This window comes from Equus quagga, chromosome 12 (assembly GCF_021613505.1).
Source record: "Equus quagga isolate Etosha38 chromosome 12, UCLA_HA_Equagga_1.0, whole genome shotgun sequence".
In the NCBI taxonomy this organism is placed as follows: domain Eukaryota; kingdom Metazoa; phylum Chordata; class Mammalia; order Perissodactyla; family Equidae; genus Equus; species Equus quagga.
Window position 1 is genome coordinate 41590035 of NC_060278.1, and position 17035 is coordinate 41607069.

At 46.6% G+C, this 17035-nt stretch overlaps 1 protein-coding gene across 2 annotated transcripts in view; it reads left to right on the forward strand.

Moving 5' to 3' along the window:
* Nucleotides 1-17035, forward strand: part of TP53BP2 (tumor protein p53 binding protein 2) — a 57445-nt gene that overhangs the window by 15127 nt on the left and 25283 nt on the right. Inside the window, exons 1-4 of one of the 2 annotated variants that reach the window (XM_046678470.1) lie at nucleotides 8680-8821; nucleotides 8917-9067; nucleotides 12632-12745; nucleotides 15986-16068. In XM_046678470.1, the coding sequence (XP_046534426.1) occupies nucleotides 12658-12745; nucleotides 15986-16068 (171 nt within the window). In that variant the 5' untranslated portion in view covers nucleotides 8680-8821; nucleotides 8917-9067; nucleotides 12632-12657. Of the gene's footprint in view, nucleotides 1-8673; nucleotides 8822-8916; nucleotides 9068-12631; nucleotides 12746-15985; nucleotides 16069-17035 lie in introns of those variants that run through there. The other variant, XM_046678469.1, reaches the window with a different exon arrangement.

The following is a 17035-nucleotide window of genomic DNA, read 5'->3' on the forward strand; positions in this document are numbered from 1 at the left end:
AGAATAATCAACTTTCTCACAATGGCCTCCCAGGGGACATAACTCCAGGGAACACAGTTTTGTCTCCATGTATGGGAAAGAAGCTAATGAAGTCATCTCTATTTTCCTGAGAATATGGTGTTTAAAAAATTATAAAGTGCCAGGAGAAGATGACATTTTGGAAGTAAGGTTACTATAAATTAGTTTTTTATTATTTTTCTTACGCTGTCCGTGAATTTATGCCTCTTTGCTGAAACCCTCAGTCTATCTCTGATCTCATTTATTTGTTTTATTTCTGAATTTCCGTTTTACCTACAGTCTCATTTATGTAATTTAGTACTAAATTGTTCTCTGATTTTTCCACGAGTGAATCTCATCTACCTTAAGTGGTTTTCTCTCTGACACGTAGTGAGCCTGTAGTGGGCTTTTTAAATTGTGATAAAATTCACGTACCATGAAATTCACCCTGTGCAGTGCACATCAGGTGGTTTTTAGTATATTCACAAGGTTATAGAGCCGTCACCACTAGTTCTAGAACATTTTCATCACCCCAAAAAGAAACCCCGTACTCTTTAGTGGTTACTCCCAGTTCCCCTGCCCCCGAGCCTCTAAACACTCTTAATCTACTTCTTGTCTCTGGATTTGAATATTCTGGACGTTCCCTTTTGTGTCTGGCGTCTGTCACTTAGCATAACATTCTCAAGGTCCATCCATGTTGTAGCATGCATCGGTACCTCATTCCTTTTTGTGGCTGAATAATATTCCATTCTAATATAGCAGGCTTTTAAGATTTATTTCTCAATTGCTTGTTTTTAATGGTCGTTGAGTACAGTTGAGGCAGCACAGTAACCCAAGAGAAGCACTGTCAGAAACACATTTACCCTACATATCTCACAGCAAGGATCCAGGCAAGTGGTAACGTGTGTGAGTAAAAATGGTACCTTATTTTATTTTATTTTTTTGGAGAAAGATCAGCCCTGAGCTAACATCTGCTGCCAATCCTCCTCTTTTTTTGCTGAGGAAGACTGACCCTGAGCTAACATCTGTTCCCATCTTCCTGTACTTTATATGTGGGACTCCTATCATGGCATGGCTTGCCAAGCAGTGCCGTGTCCACACCCGGGATCCGAACCAGCGAACCCGGGGTCGCCGATGCGGAACGTGCGCACCTAACCCGCTTCGCCACCGGGCCGGCCCTGGTACCTTATTTTTATCTTGTCAATTTCATCATTGATTCCTTAAAAGATCGATTTTATTGTACAAGTGGTGCATAGTCATTCTAGAAAATTTAAGCATAGATAAGCTCTCAAAAAGTCACTTCATCCTCTTATCACCAAGGCCTAGCCACTGTTAATTTGAGGAATATAGTCCCTGGCTTTTTTCACTGCGTGTATTACGTGTTTGTATAGACATATTTTCCATTTCTATAATAGTATTTGGCAAATACCGTTTTGTAACAAAACAATACATAAGGGACACTTTTTTGAAAGTTTTGTTATTTGTGCTTTTTCTTTCTAAAATGTTTTAGTGTCGGATGCTGGAAACTTCTAAGATTTAACGGTTTCATTTTTTTATTGTTAAAGGTCATGAATTCTAGGCCACAATCCTTGTTTCCTGAAGGACGTAGTTGATCGAGTGGGCTGAAATTTCTTTCTGAAGTAAAGTTTTCAACATGCTGATCAAACTACTTCATTTTAATGAAATAAAAAACAGCTTCACCTCATTTTTGTTTTCTTTTTCAGGGGTTTAAATTACATTTTTGAAGAATTCTTTGATGGTTTTGGAGCACAGTAGATTTATGAAACACAGATAAAGACCACGTGCACTTCCTTTTTCTCAGGTTAATATGATAATTAGTTTAGCCAGTCCTCTCCTGTGACCCTCTTTTTCTTATTTTTTTTGTTCCTCTTCCAAGCAAAGTAAGAAGAAGGGAATTGATATTTATTGAGAAAATGCCTGTTTCATTTCTTCTATAAAATTTTAGATTATTATAAATCATCACAATAAAGCCCACAATAATGGCTTTATTACAATCTAAAAGATTTTAAATTATAAGTGATATGTAAGTGTAAGTGATAATTAACCTTTATAACTTGGGGACATACTTAATGTCTATAAATTGAAAGAGTGGATGAAATGAGTTTAAAAGGTTTATTTCCAAAGATGTGATGCCTTTATTTTGTTCTAATCATAATTTCCTGGAAGGGAGGAGGAGCCGTTGCAGATATTGTAGCCCACGGTAGCACTTGGGACGGGTGGGTGGTCCTTCACCCCTCCTGTCTCTGATTTTTACAGGTAAGACACTCCCTCGGTGACATATGAAGGGTCGTACAGTCATAGCTTAAAGCCACCTCTTCTAGCTTAATTGTCGCCACTGTGCTATCGTATCCAATTAAGAAATCATCAAACTTGATAAACTGTGTTTGTAATTTAAAAAGTAAGTACTATGACGAAGAAAATAAGTGAGGGTGGGACTGGCCGTTTGGCCATGCCAAGTGTGAAGCGTCTGGTTCTCCAGATGGCCGTCCCCACCGGGCAGTGAACACTGGTCTAGAGAACAGGTGATGGCTAGAGAGAAAGACTCAGTGTGATGTATACCATTGTCCCTCTCTACGGGAGCACCCCCTCCCGCTAAAACCTGCTGTAAATACCCCCATGTTGAAATACAAACAAAGCGCTCCTTTCACTCTCTGTCTTCTTGCATCTCTGGCTCCATTTCCTCTGCGCTGTGTTAAAGTGAATCACCTTGGAAGGGTTGTCTGTACCATGTCTCTCTGTCCATCCGTTGGGTTCTCTAGTCTGTTCTGACCAGGCTTTCATCCTCATTACTCAGTGCTTGTCAAGGCCACCAACAACCCCCATCTTGGCAAATGTGGGGATCAGTGCTCGGCCCTCACTTCCGAGACGTCTAAGCTTCCTTTGACTTCGTAGCAGCACTTCCTTTGCTTGGTTTCTGGCACATCACACTCCTCTGGGTTTCCTTCCGTGTGTGTGTTTTTTGTTTTTTTCTTAAAGATTTTAATTTTATTTCTCCCTTTTCTCCCCTACACCCCTCAGAACATAGTTGTGGGTCCTTCCAGTGGTGGCATGTGGGATGCTGCCTCAACATGACCGGATGAGCGGTGCCATGTCTGCGCCCAGGATCCGAACCGGCGAAACCCTGGGCCACCGAAGTGGAGCGTGTGAACTTAACCACTCTGCCGTGGGGCCGGCCCCTCTTTTGTGTTCTTATTGATGGATCTTTCTCAGTCCTTTGCTGGATCCTTGTCCTCTGTGGCACCTCATGATGTTTGACTCTCTCAAGCCACAGTCCTCAGCTGCTTTTCTGTGTCCGGCTGTCCCTAGCTGATCTAGGACACCCAGTCTTATGGCTTTCAAGGCTCGTATTTGCTCATCTCTCAACTTTTCTTATCTCAGTCAGACTTGTGTCTTCAATGGCCTCTTCCCGTCTCCAGTTTAGCGTGGAGGCCCCTGTCCTGTGGGCCCCTCTCCAGTCCTTCCTCCATCCTCATCTCAGTAAATTACACCACTGTTTACCCAGTGCTTAGACAGCAAATCCAGTCACCCTTAATTTTTTTCTACTTTAACCTCCCGTGTCCTGTCCATCAAGTGAGTCTTGTTGGCTCTACCTTCAAAACATGCCCAAATCCAGCCATTTTTCACCGCCTTTGCTGTTTCTCGCTACCATCATATCTCATTTTATGTGCTGCATGTCCTCTTAACTGGTCTTTCATGACTGTCCCCCATCACGTAGTAGCCACAGTGATTTTTTTTAAATGACATAAATCACTTCACTCCCCTGTTCAGAATCCTCTGATGACCTCTTTTCTTAAAAAAATATTGAGAGATGATTCACACAGCATCATTTTGCAGCTTGCAATTCAGTGCTTTTTAGTATATCCACAAGGTTGTGAAACCATCTCCGCTCATTCCGGAACATTTCCATCACCCCAGAAGAAGCCCTGGGCCCGTTCATTGGCGGTCGCTTCCCCAGCCCCCGGCAACCTCTGCTCTGCTTTCCGTGTCTACTGATTTGCTCCAAAGGCCTCTTAGATTAAAATCCAAATTTCTTGCTCTGGCTTGAGAGCAGTGGTTCTCGGCTCGTGGACCAGCAGTATCAGCGGCACATGGCAGCTCGTTAGAATGCAGGGTCTCAGTCCCCACCCCACATCCACCCAGTCAGAAACTCTGAGGGTGGGGCCCGGCAATCTGCTTAACACCCCTCTGTCCGCTCCAGAGTTTGAGGACCAGTAACATCCTGAGCCGTGGTTTGGGCTCTTTGATTTAATGTCCTGTAATCCTTGCCCCTTGCTCCCCCTAGGGTGACTTTCCTCTTCCACGAATCTGACACCCTTGACCTCCTCAAGGCCTTTACTTTTGCTGATCCCTCTGCCGGGATCGGCTTCTCCTAGACCCCCGCTGGGCTTGTGCTTGCCTTCTGTTTACATCGTTGCTCAAGAGCCCCCTCTCACCACGGAGATGTTGAAGTCACTGAGTTTGGGTTTGGAGGGGAGGCCTGTTGCCCTGAGCTTCCCTTGCTTGTCTCTCCAGATCGACTCCCCACCCGCTTTGTGCCCCAGGAGGTTGACGTCCATAAACTGCATCAGTGGCTTCCCTTGCCCTCTGACTTCTGGTTGTGTCTGTCCAGTGAGGAGGGACGGGACCACGGAAGAGCCAGGCTGGGTCTTGATTCCCGTGGCTCCCTCCCTGTGGGCTGGCTGTGTCCCTCTGCACACAGCACACTCACTCTCTCTGTTGAATTTTGTACTATGTGCCGTATTAGCTATTTAGAAAAGGTTATTTCTACAGTAGAACTTGGACCATGAAGGAGATGGCCTGTAAATATTGGGTGAATGAAAAGGATGTGGAAACAGAAGTAGGACTGTAGCGTGATAGAAGCTGAAGGAATGAGGAGAGGACACACTCTCATTTTTGTCAGAGCCTATAGCTGTGCCACATACACTGCGCTGTATCCCTCGTAGCAATACCTGAAAGAAAACTTACCGGGAAAAGAAGTCAGATGTAAATCTGTAAAATGCAGTAACAGCTACAGCATTTATTCATTCATAAACAGATTCTTGTTGTGTGCTTGTTACACCAGGCGCAGGTCAGGGTGCTGAGGGTATGGGATTGAGCAGTCAAGCCCCTGGACTGTGTGGTGCTTACATTCTGGTAGGGAAGACAGATGATAAAAGCACGTTATGTCGATATAATATGTGGCATGTTGGTGACTGTGCCAAGGAGAGAAATAAAACAGGGACGTGCGTGTGTGTGTGTGCATGTGCGTGCACTTGTGAGGGTGCTGGTGCAGTTTTGGGCGGGATGCCCAGGGAAGGCCTCCCTGAGAAGGCAGCTTCTGTGTAGAGACCTGAAGGATATGAGGGTGCAAGCCGTGCTGCCATCCAGGGAAGAACAGTGCAAACAGGACAGCAAGTGACAGGCTCCAATGGGGAGCACGCCTGGCACGTGTGGGGAACAGCAGGGAGGGCACCAGCGAAGCAGAGAGAGGAGGGGTTAGGAGGAGGTGAGGGCTGGAAGGGTGGTGGGGGATAGATGCTGGTGTGGGTGGATCGTGGATCGGCCAGTCCACACAAGACACCCCCTACCCCCCTGGCACTGCCCAGGTCACAACGCGCAGCACCCCAGCTCTTGCTCCTGAGTTTCCTCTCGGCATCCGCACAGTTGCTCAAGTCACACGCACCCCACGCCCCGCCCTCGTTCAGTCACCAGAGGCTGTCTTTCCTCTTGAGTCTCTCCCTTTTCCTGTCCTCCTGGCCACTGCCTTCGTTCAGGTCCTCTGTTCATGCCTGAGTTGCTAAGTGCCAGCTTTAGGCCGTTGTAAGGATGGTGGCTTTCCCTTGGACACCATGAACACCTAAAATAAATGATGGCTCTTAGAGAACTCAAAGACTGAGGGTCAGAGAGGCGATCTTACTTCCCCGAGCTGGTCCAACTAATGATTAACAAACCTGGGTGAGAACGCAGACCTCCTGCTCGGACTGCGGCGGGGTCACCCTGAGGGCCCAGCCTTGGGGACTTTGCACGCTCGCTGAGATCTCCATGGGGCTGCTCTCCCTGGGGAAAGGCAGACACGGGTCCCTCCTGCGCTCGGCATTCACACCAGTGTTAATCCTGTGGATTTTGGGGAAAAGTAGTCTTAAACAGACCCGTCTTTCATCATTCTTATTTGTAATTATACTTTTCAATAAATGTAGCTGTTGTTTTTCTGAAAGTAAAGTTGGGGTTACTGTGGTTCAACAGAGCATTTGTTGAGATGTTTGTGCTGTAAGAACAGCTCACAGAGAACGGCTGCGTCCGAAGAACAGAGCTGCACCCTGGCCTCTCATTTTGGTAGCCCCACAGATCGCTTCTCTGAGTCAGTGTCTCCGTTTATAAAGAGAAAGTAACACCTGCTCTGCTGGTCTGAGAGGTGATGTCGGCCTCTGAGCCGCCGTGTGTGAAGCACCCCGAGAGATGGGGCGTACCAGGTGGGGTGCCCCTGGCGTGCGCACAAGCCTGTTGTTTGTTGACACGGTGTGTGTTGAGATATACTGATGTTGAATGTTTCTCTGGTTGAGTGAACACTCCAGGTCTCGTGTTTACAATGAACACAGCTACTGCTTTGAAGTGTTGAGCTTCGAAGAAAGTTTTGATGTGGGTGGGGAGTGTGGAGAAGTACTGGTTCATACTGAAGTGTAAATTTTTCATCTCCGTCATTAAATACGCTGTATATTCTGCCAGAGCAGCAGCAGGTGGAATTCTGTGGGCTTAGTTAATCTCTGGTGTTTTTTCAACGTAGTAGGATTTTTGTGTAACAGTTTTAAAGTTCTGCCTTCCTGGCTGCGTTGAGGCCTAGAGCTGTGTGTCTTTGTGTAGTTCAGTTTACCGGAATGTGAAAAACTTGATTTAATTAGCTTGAAAGCGAGCCTCTGAGCTCATACTGGGAAATGACAGTGTTTTCCATGCATTTTATTTACTGTTTTGACAGCACCCACTGTGCTCATTTTCCTGCGTTACCTTCCAGGTGTGGGGGCTGCCTCCGTGTTGTCCGTGTCTATGTGAGGGGAGAGCTTCGGTTGCAGGAAGGGAGCCGGGGTGACCTTCGGGAAGCACGGTGGTAGTGTGACGGGGAGCCAGCAGGCCCTGGGGCTGAGCCCGCCGGCCCCTCCCTCGTGCAGATGGGTCTCTTCTCCTCTTACTGTGACCGCTTCCTTGAGGTGCAGTCCGCTGTCTTGGCCAGTGCCTGTCATCGCGCCTCGTCAGGCGCTGCCTTGTGACCAAGAGGAGCCTGGAGCGTCTCTCTCAGTCCTGGGGTCGTGGGCGGAGACAGGGAAGCCGGGGGGGGGGGGGGGCGTTGTGTGACGTTGGCAGGCACTGTGACGCTTGTGTGACGTTCCTGTGTCGTCGTGGCCTTGGTGTAAGTCCTATGCATTCTGCTTCTTTTACAGCCTTAAAATCCACACTTTTCCCGCTGTTTAGCGCGTCTCAGGAGTTATTTTTGTAGGCTGTGTACCCGTCCATCGAGTTTGTGTGCTGAAGCCTTGCCGTTCTCTCTCTGATTGGGATTATTTTCACAGGACCGATTCCCACAGTGGATGCCTCTTTCACACGTGTTTTTGTCTGGATACGTAGTGACTTGCTGGGAGCGGGTGCTCACGGAGTTTGCTGCGCAGAGGGGTGTACTGTTGCCACCAACAGTTTGCTGCTTCACTCAGCTTCTTCAGCACTGGGAATTAGCCACTTTTCTTTGTGTGTGGTAACTTAATAGATGTGAAAATTTCAATTCTTTAGTAGCAGGTTTTTTTTTTTTTTTTTGCTGAGGCAGATGCACCCTGAGCTAACATCTGTGCCAGTCTTCCTCTGTTTTGTATGTGGGTTGCTGCCACAGTGTGGCCACCGACGAGTGGTATAGGTCTGCACCCAGGAACCAAACCCAGGCCACCGAAGTGGAGTGCACTGAACTTAACCACTCGGCCACGGGGCTGGCTCCCAGTACAGTATTTTTCAGATATAGTGTCCATTTTTACTGAGAGAGATGATTGATGAGTTTTAGATTTAAATCTTCTGCTGGCCTGAAGTTTCTATCCAGGGTCAGATAAGTTCTAGTGTAACAACCAGTCAATTTTTACTTATCCCTTGTTGATAAAGACTTATGCTTTAAAGTAGGCATTTAATTTGATTAAAACATTTGAGGTTTAAAAGTGCAGTGTTTTGGATAGGTAATATACGTCCGTGGTATAAATATTAAATTTCCTCCCAAGTTCTCCGTTCTTTCCCATCCCTCCCCTTCAGAAGCAGCGCGTTGTGTCCCCGTGCATCCTTTCACAGAGAGGTTGTGCGTGAATAAGTGTATCCATGTGGTGCTTACAGGGTTGGTAGGAGGATCTGTTTGTGGTGTGGGCCTGGCACGTTCGAACGATAGAAGTATTTTGTAAACAAATAAGATAAATAAAATGTCAGAGGAAGACGTAATTTGCCCTTTGGTGTGAGCTGGTGTGACTGTGCTCTCAGGGCTCCCAGGTGGACGGAGCTCCGGGTCCCTCCCTGATCTTCAGCCAGGGGACAGCCGTGCTGTCCGATTGTACGTTTGCGCTTTGACGGAGACCGGTCAGGGAAAGGGGTCTAAGGTGAGTCGGGAGTGAGAGCCGGCAGCGTGGACAGTCCTGGTAACTGTTGTGTCTCCTTCGTTTCCAGATGTTTCTCACGGTGTACCTCAGCAACAACGAGCAGCACTTCACCGAAGTTCCCGTTACCCCAGAGACCGTGTGCCGAGACGTGGTGGACCTGTGCAAGGAGCCTGGCGAGAGCGACTGCCATTTGGCTGAAGTGTGGTGTGGCTCTGGTATGGCACCCGGGCAGCCCCCTGCTGCAGTGGCCGTCTTTTATTATTCTGGGTTTGCAGACGTGGCAGAGTTTGACACTCGTGTTTGTCCACAGAGAAACCGTGGAATAGCGTGTCCATCAGGAGGTAGTGTTCTCCATCCAGCTTTCTTGTGACGTATAAAGTGTTTTTGCTGTTTTCTTTTTCTGCTGTACGACGAAGACACCAGAGTGTGAAACATCGAAGGACAGGCAGCTGATAGACCAGGTGGAAGCTTCTGGGGTGTCAGGGTCAAATGCATGATGCTCAGGAGTATTTTTTGTGTGCTGAGGCTTTACTTAATTAGGTTGGTTGGCCCTCTTTGAGTTTCTGTGGGTTTTTAGGGACAGCTCTTCAGTGGTGACAGCACACAGCGCCCCGTAGGACTGTGTAGGTGAGCAAGTGCTGTTTCGTGGTTTCTGCCTTGTTCCTGCACGGCCTGGGTGAGCTCCCCCGCTTTCCTTTTGCTCCTTGGGGCTGCCATGTCCCGGTGCAGGTCGCACGCTGTGTTAATTTGGTTCACACCCTTCGTGCTATCTGACTTCAGCGGAGGACTCGCTTCTTACCAGGCAAGCCCTCGTCCTTGTCTTGGCTTGCCTCCCCTGCGGTGGGTGGAGCACATCTTCCGCACTCTCCCTGCGTTGCATACTTCTTTTTCCCTTCACACAGGAGCTGCATTAGACCGTTCACATGAAGAAACCCAAGTGATCTTTTTGAATGAAAATTTGAGAGTCCGACTTCCCTGTTTAAACTCTTTGGTGGCTTTCTCTTCCACTTAGAATAGGGTCCACACTCCTGGCCTTACATTATGAAGACGTAAAGCTGTGTCGTCTTTGCTGTCATCGTCCTCCTTGCCCCCCCTGCAGCTTTTTTATGTCCCTGAATAAACTAAACCAAGCTCTTCCCTCCGTAGAGCCGCCGGCACTTGCTGTTCCCACTCCTGCGTTGCCCCCCTTCCAGATTGTCATTGCTGGTTCCTGCTGGTCGTTTGATGGTTTCAGTTGTGACGTTCCCTCCTTGGAGAGGCTTTCCCTGAGCGTCCTGCTGAGGGAGCCATCGGATTCTCTACTGCATCATCCTGTTGTCGTCCCCTGCAGAAGACATGTTGCTCTGGGGGGTGTGTGTTTAGTAGTTTCTTGCCTCTTTAATCCCCGCAGCCCCGAACACAGGCACTGGAACGTGGACTCCCTAAGCGTGGAGACCTTGCCTGTCTTGTCATTGCTGTGCCCCCGCCCAGGGAGAGTGCCTGGTTTCCAGTAGCTGCTCAATAAATAGTTACAGGATGAATAAATGGCTGCTCCCATTCAGCACATTGCCTTGCTTTCTACATCGCTGAGCTGACTGAAACCCCCCTCTGTAGCTTCCTCAGTTTCCTTCCTCTCTGCTCACCTCAGGGTCGCCCTGCACATGTGCCTGCCGTTTCTTCTGATTTTCCTAGAGGAGGATGTGTTCTTTCTCTCTGCCAGGGCTCACGCTCTTCCTTGAAACGCTTCATTCCACCTGCTCCCCTTCCTCTGTAGTCTCTTGCTCACTTGAGTTCAGTAACCCTTACTATGTGGTGGTGATGTTTAAAGGATTTCATTTCTTCTAACTTTTTTTTTGCTGAGGAAGATTTGCTGCAGATTAGGCTAACGCCTGTGCCATTCTTCCTTTACTTTGTATGTGGGTTACTCCCACAGCATGGCTGAAAGGGGTGTATGTCTGCGCCTGGGATCTGAACCCATGAACCCAGGCCACTGAAGCAGAGTGAACGGAGCCCAACCACTACACCATGGGGCCAGGCCCCTGACTTTTTAGTTAAAAAAAAAAAAGGCAGGGCTGGCCCCCTGGCTGATGGTTAAAGTTCCGTGTGCTCCACTTTGGTGACCCGGGTTTGTGGGTTTGGATCCTGGGTGTGGACCTATACTCCACTTATCAGTCATGCTCTGGAGGCATCCCACGCAGAAAGGAGAGGAAGACTGGTGGGGATGTTAGCTCAGGGCTAATCTTCCTCAAGGAAAAAAAGAGGAGGATTGGCAATGGATGTTAGCTTAGAGCGAATCTAACTCACCAAAAAAAAAAAAAAGACCACACCAGAATGTGTTCTTTTTTGTAAAAGAAGAAAGAAATAATATAGAAAGGATGGAAGTCTCTTCACTAAGCTTATCGATCACTTGATGTGATTGCTTGTACTTATAGCAGATAACTTTTCAGACTTTGTATTTATAAGTAACTATAGAAGAGTTTTGTGTGTTGTCTGTTTTTCTAGTTTTTCTTTATGTAAATAGTATCATACATGTCAATATCCTGCGATTTTGCTGTTTTTCCTTGGAGATCTTTCCAGATTTAGATGTAAGTGTAATTTACATCATTATTTTTAATAATCACATTGTTTCTCATAGTACGCATAAACTGTAGTTAATCTAACCATTTCTTTGTTCACAAACATTTAATTCCCTTGTTTTTATAAATGCTGCACTAAAAATCCTTTTAGGAGCCTCTTGAGCTTGTGTAAGCATTTCTTTAGATATCAAGAAGTGGAACTGCTTGGTTAAAGGTCCACACATTTAAAATTTAATACATATTGCCAGATGTCCCTCCACAAAGCCTGTGTAAGTTCACATTCCTCCCAGTTATTTCTGAAAGCATCCCTCGTCAGCCATTGATAGATTACTCTTAATTCTTGCTAAGCTCATAGCAGAGGTTGCCTACTCTTTCATTTGTGTATTGGCCATTTGGGGTTCTTTTTTTTTTTTTTTTGAGGAAGATTAGCCATGAGCTAACATCCCCTGTGCTAGTCTTCCTCTCTTTTGTACGTGGGATGCCTCGATAGCATGGTTGATGAGTCGTGTAGGTCCACACCCGGGATCTGAACCCAGGATCTGAACCCGTGAACCCAGGCCGCGTAAGCAGAGCACGCGGAACTTGAACCACTTGGCCACAGGGCTGGCCTCCATCTGTGCCCTTCTTTTTGTCCCAGGAAAGCTCTGACAACTGGCAGTCTCTCTGGAAGAGGGGCCAAGTGGATATATTTTCAATGCACTAACGGAAATATGGTTTGGAAATGGATATGTCTGATTTTTTTAGCACAGTGTGTTAAATTGTAACTTAAAAATGGCTTAATAGGGGCCGGCCCGGTGGCTCAGCAGTTAAGTGTGCACGTTCCACTTTGGCGGCCTGGGGTTCGCCGATTCGGATCCTGGGTGCAGACATGGCACTGCTTGGCACGCCATGCTGTGGTAGCCGTCCCACATATAAAGTGGAGGAAGATGGGCACAGATGTTAGCTCAGGTCCAGTCTTCCTCAGCAAAAAAGAGGAGGACTGGCAGCAGATGTTAGCTCTGGGCTAATCTTCCTCAAAAAAGAAAAAAAAAAAGCCTAATAGATGGTAAGACTAAACTGTTTAGAAAGTTCTTTTTGAATTTTTCATTTATGTATTTAAAGAATGATAGCACTATTAGTTAGAAGGGATGTCAGAGACCATCCTCTGTAATAGGTGAGAGAAACTCGGGAAGCCTCGGAGGTGAAGGTGGTGGGCCTGTGGCTGGAAAGGAGCCCCCTGCGTTAGACCCTTGAGCTTCTGGTGGCCGGCCCTGGCCCGCACCTCTGTGCCGAGCTCCACAGGTTTGGCACTGATTACATGAGTGGGAACCCTGTGATGCTTCATGTTCTGAGGGCTCTTTTAAGGAAAAGGAGATTGCCTAGGCAGCTGTTTCCTGCGTTCATCATGCACCGTCACCCCGAAGGATGGACGGGCAGTGGTGCATGCGCCTCTTTCGCCTGTGACCGCTGCTCTCTGTCCGTCTCTTTCAGAGCGTCCGGTTGCGGACAACGAGCGCATGCTGGACGTGCTGCAGCGTTTTGGGAGCCAGAGGAGCGAAGTTCGCTTCTTCCTTCGTCATGAGCGCCCCCCTGGCAGGGACGTCGGTAGGTGGCCGTCTGGGAACTGGAGCAGAGACTGGAACTTTTATTTCCTGTGTTGGAGTAGCTGGGGGAGGGGCCCGTGGTCAGGAGCCGGTACTTGGAGGGGTGAAGGAGGTGGGAGTGGAACGGCGAGGGCAGCGTGGACCCCTCCTCCAAGACCGGGCTGTGGGCAGGAGAACAGGGTGTGGTTGTGTTTTGTTTGAAGATGGGAGCAGGTCGATGATGGTTTCAGCGCGGGGAAGCAGTGCGCAGCGCAGGGGGCTGGAATACAGGAAGATGGGGAGTGCTTGCTGGCGAGTCCCTGGAAGGGGTCCCTCAGCCCTGGCGGAGAGGCCCTCTGAGGCAGCCCTCCTAACGTAACAGGACAGACGGACAGCTGTGCAGCTGCAGGGAAGTGTGTGCGCTTTGTGGGAGCCGCTGGAGGGACTTCGCATCTGGAGATGCTAGTTTTGTCTGAGCTAGGAGGCAGACTTGTCTGGAAGCGGTGATGAAGGCGCTCAGCGGTGGGAGCTGTTGTGGAGCAAAGGAGAGTGCCCACAAGGGAAGACAGATGACTGGGGACCGTGGAGGCCAGCTGGGGTTAGAGACCATGGACCACGGAGCGTCTTTCTCCAGTGGTGCCCTGCAGCCAGAGGGTTGTAAGAGAAGAAGATGGTTGGATTGACCCAAGGTTGGGGTTTTGTGGAATAATTCGATGGAAGATCAGTGGGACAGAGGAGGAGAGGATATTGGCAAGATGGCTTCTAAGCTGGGTGGGGAAGAAGTGAAGGTGGGAGGGGCTGCAGGGAAAGAGTAGAGGCTTGAGAGACTGCAAGTCTCAGGTTAACGAATGGCGTAGTGAGGGGAAGCTGCGGTCAGAAGTAGAGTGTTCGAATGTAAGATTTCAGAGGTAGAGCGCCCCTAGGTGATGTGGTCCTGGGTTGGGCCATGAAATGAGCCTGAATGAGAGTGGAGATGAGGAAGCCACAGAGCCAAGAGGCAGCCTTTGGATGAGAGTCATCCGGAATGAAGGCAGGACTTGGAGGGGAGTAGTGACTGAGTTTACAGATGTGACTGGAGTTTATAGATGACAAAGGAGAGGGAGCAAGGAAACTCCTGAAGGTGGAGAAATAGTGGATTGAAAGCAGCCCTAGACGTTGAGGACCCGACCATCCCTGTGACCCTGGAGGTCTCGTGGGACGTGGGAGCACAAGCAGTCTCAAGTCTGAGATCTGTGGGGAAGCTCTGTTCTCAGGGGGAAGCCCTGGTTGAAGCAGGATTGAGAGGTATTTCTAAAAACGTTGCAACTTTTAACATAGAAAGTTGAGGGTTTGTGACTTCAGTACATAATTCTTGGGAGTAAGAATATAGGTAACAGATGTTAACTATTGGGTGTGCCAAAAATCTCAATTTTATTGCTTTAGTGCAAATGTCCATATGGTACCCAACAATTAGAAATTTTAAATTTAGAGTGTGGGGGCCCCGGAACTGACTGAGTCCGGCCTCTTCTGCTCTCCGGGTGAGAAAAGCTGATACTGAGGGGTTAAATGACTTGTCAGAGGCTGCGCGGCCAGGGGCAGACCCAGGAGGGGACCTGAATCACCTCCACCAGGCCGGCTCACGTGCCGTTCAGTGTCATTCATGTCTGTCATTTTATTTTAAATAAGCATGTTTTTTTTTTTTCCTGAGCCGCCTTTTCTGTAGCTTTAAATTGGCACCTGCATCTTATTTTTATTTTGTTCTGTCTTTACTTTACTATGTACATCCTTTTCTAACAAACGAGTTGAATTTTACCCGTTCATCTGCCAGTTCGAATATCGTCCTGGGTGGTGCTGGGTCAATTATCAAGCAGCCTCTACATAGTGCAATATGCAGTTTCAGTGTGTAATGTGAGACATGTAATCTGAAGATAAAGGGGCTGTTTTCATGTTCTTGCAGAGCGCCAGTGCCACGTAGTGTTTCGATTGGGATAAAGCAGGATTGCTTTCAGTGCACTTCCATAAGGTGTTAGCCTTTTTTGGGTAGACTTCTAGATTATAGATTAGGAGAGTGTTACCATATTCTTTTTCCAGTTTAACTAGGACCTGTGACCCAGAATGTATGTGAAATTATTTTTAAGGCTCTTGCTTTTTACTCTAATTGTGTCACTGAACATAAGGAGAGACTGGGTGAGTGCTCTATCTGAGGTAGCAAAGAGGCAATTATTCTCCAATGATAGACTTTTCTTTTTCTTGTAGCAATGTTGTGACAGATTGCTTGAGCTATTGTGTCAGAGAATTAAAGAGTATTTTAAAAATAAAGCTAATGCGTTAGAGCTCGGTGGAAGTGTGACGCTTGGCTCAGAGGATAGGTGCATTTATTGGCATGCGAACGCGTCTTTAGCTTCAAGGCGGGTACGGTCGACATTTGGTTCAAAAGAAATTTTATTCTAAAATTTCTCGAGATAATTTAATAGTTTTTCTAATTTCTGAGAAGTACAGGTATAAGTTTAATTTCATTTATTTAAAAAATTCTCTTTGTTGATATTTGTTTCTTATAATGTATCAGTTTAAATTAAAACTATTTTCCCTTTATGATGAATTAGGTGGTACTGAGAGACCTACATATTGTGACTTAAAAAGTTCTTTTTAGCTAAAAAAGGCAAAGTACACAGGGTTTTCCAGTTAGTACTCTCCCAAACTAAGAAAATGGAGATATTTTACTTAAATAAATGGGGAAGTGCTTCTAGGTACTTATGAATCACCACACACATCCTCAATAAATCACATATTTAAAATACCACTTGTTCTGTTTTCAATTGCTTCCTTCCCGTGTAAGTTACAGACACCGTTAATGAGCACAAGGATGGACTGATTTAATTTTCACTTATTTCTTTCAATGAAACTATTCCTGATTTCACCAGTGAGTACTAAATAGAGAACTCGGAGGAGCAGCTATAAGCAGACGGTGTGGATTACCAGAATCAGAAATACGTTTTATTTTGTTAGTTTTTCCTCCTTTGGGACCTGAATCATGCAGCTTCCTAGGAAATGGTTAGCATGCGATATTTCCAAGTGCTAATTATTCACCATGTCAAGTAAGGTTCTCCAAAACAGGCTGAATTACGAGACCTTAACTCCGTTGTTCTTAGAAGATATTTTGTTTGAAGGATACTTTCAACTTAAAATATCAAAGAGCAGTAATAATGGAAGTCAGAGGTGAACTCGAACTTATGCTATCTGTCAACTCTAGTGTTAATGCATGGCTTTTGAATTTTGTGTTTAGTGGGCGGACCAAGGTCTCAGGATCCGAGTTTAAAAAGAAATGGCGCAAAAGTTCCTGGTGAACATCGCAGAAAGGAGAATGGCGTAAGTGCCCGTTTGTATTCGCGCGGTGTGTGTGCGCCACCGTGATGCTGCTCTTTTGACCCTTCAGTCTCGTTCATTGTTTACTTTGTGATTCAGTGGGTTATTAAGGATGGCCCTTTTTTTTTAAATTTTTTTTTTATTGAGTTATTGATAGGTTACAATCTTGTGAAATTTCAATTGTACGTTAATGTTTGTCAGTCATGCTGTAGGTGCACCACTTCACCCTTTGTGCCCACCCCCCACCCCACCTTTCCCCTGGTATCCACTAAACTGTTCTTGGTCCATAGTTTTAAATTCCTCATATGAGTGGAGTCATACACAGATTATCTTTCTCTCGCTGGCTTATTTCACTTAACATAATTCTCTCATGGTCCAAGGGATGGCCCTTTTTTGAAAGGTGATTTTAAATGTATTTCGTAGAAATGATTGATTGTAATGGTCTCTCCGTAGCTGACTACCAAAAGCAGTTAGGTGGTGAGTATACCACAAATTCAGAACAAATCATGTTGAGCAAGCCAGAGGAAGTGTTTGTTTCTTGGCAATTTAATTTGTTGCTGTAACTGCTTTGAGAAAAATGGAAAATTATATTTAATGCTCTTGCTGTTGCCTATGAATTTTAGCAAGTATATCTGGGGTACCTTGTAGACATTTTCTTTTCAGAGCTCAGGTGTTTGATACTCTCGGGACTTCGCTAAATTACCTTTGTCCAATCTACGGTCAAGTTATGCTAGAATCCAGATGATCTAAAGCTCCGTTTGCCCCTGTTTTACCTTTCCCCCAATTCTGCCAGTTTCTCTTCTTTGCTCCTAGAGCTATCTTAGTGTGGTGGAAGGCTAAGATCAGGGTGACGGAAATGGTCTCAGCCATTAACAGGATTTGCGTGCATCTTGACACAATGTATCTTTCCCCCTTGCTGGGATTTTTTTTTCTACTTTATTGACATATAATTGACATGTAGTAAACTGTA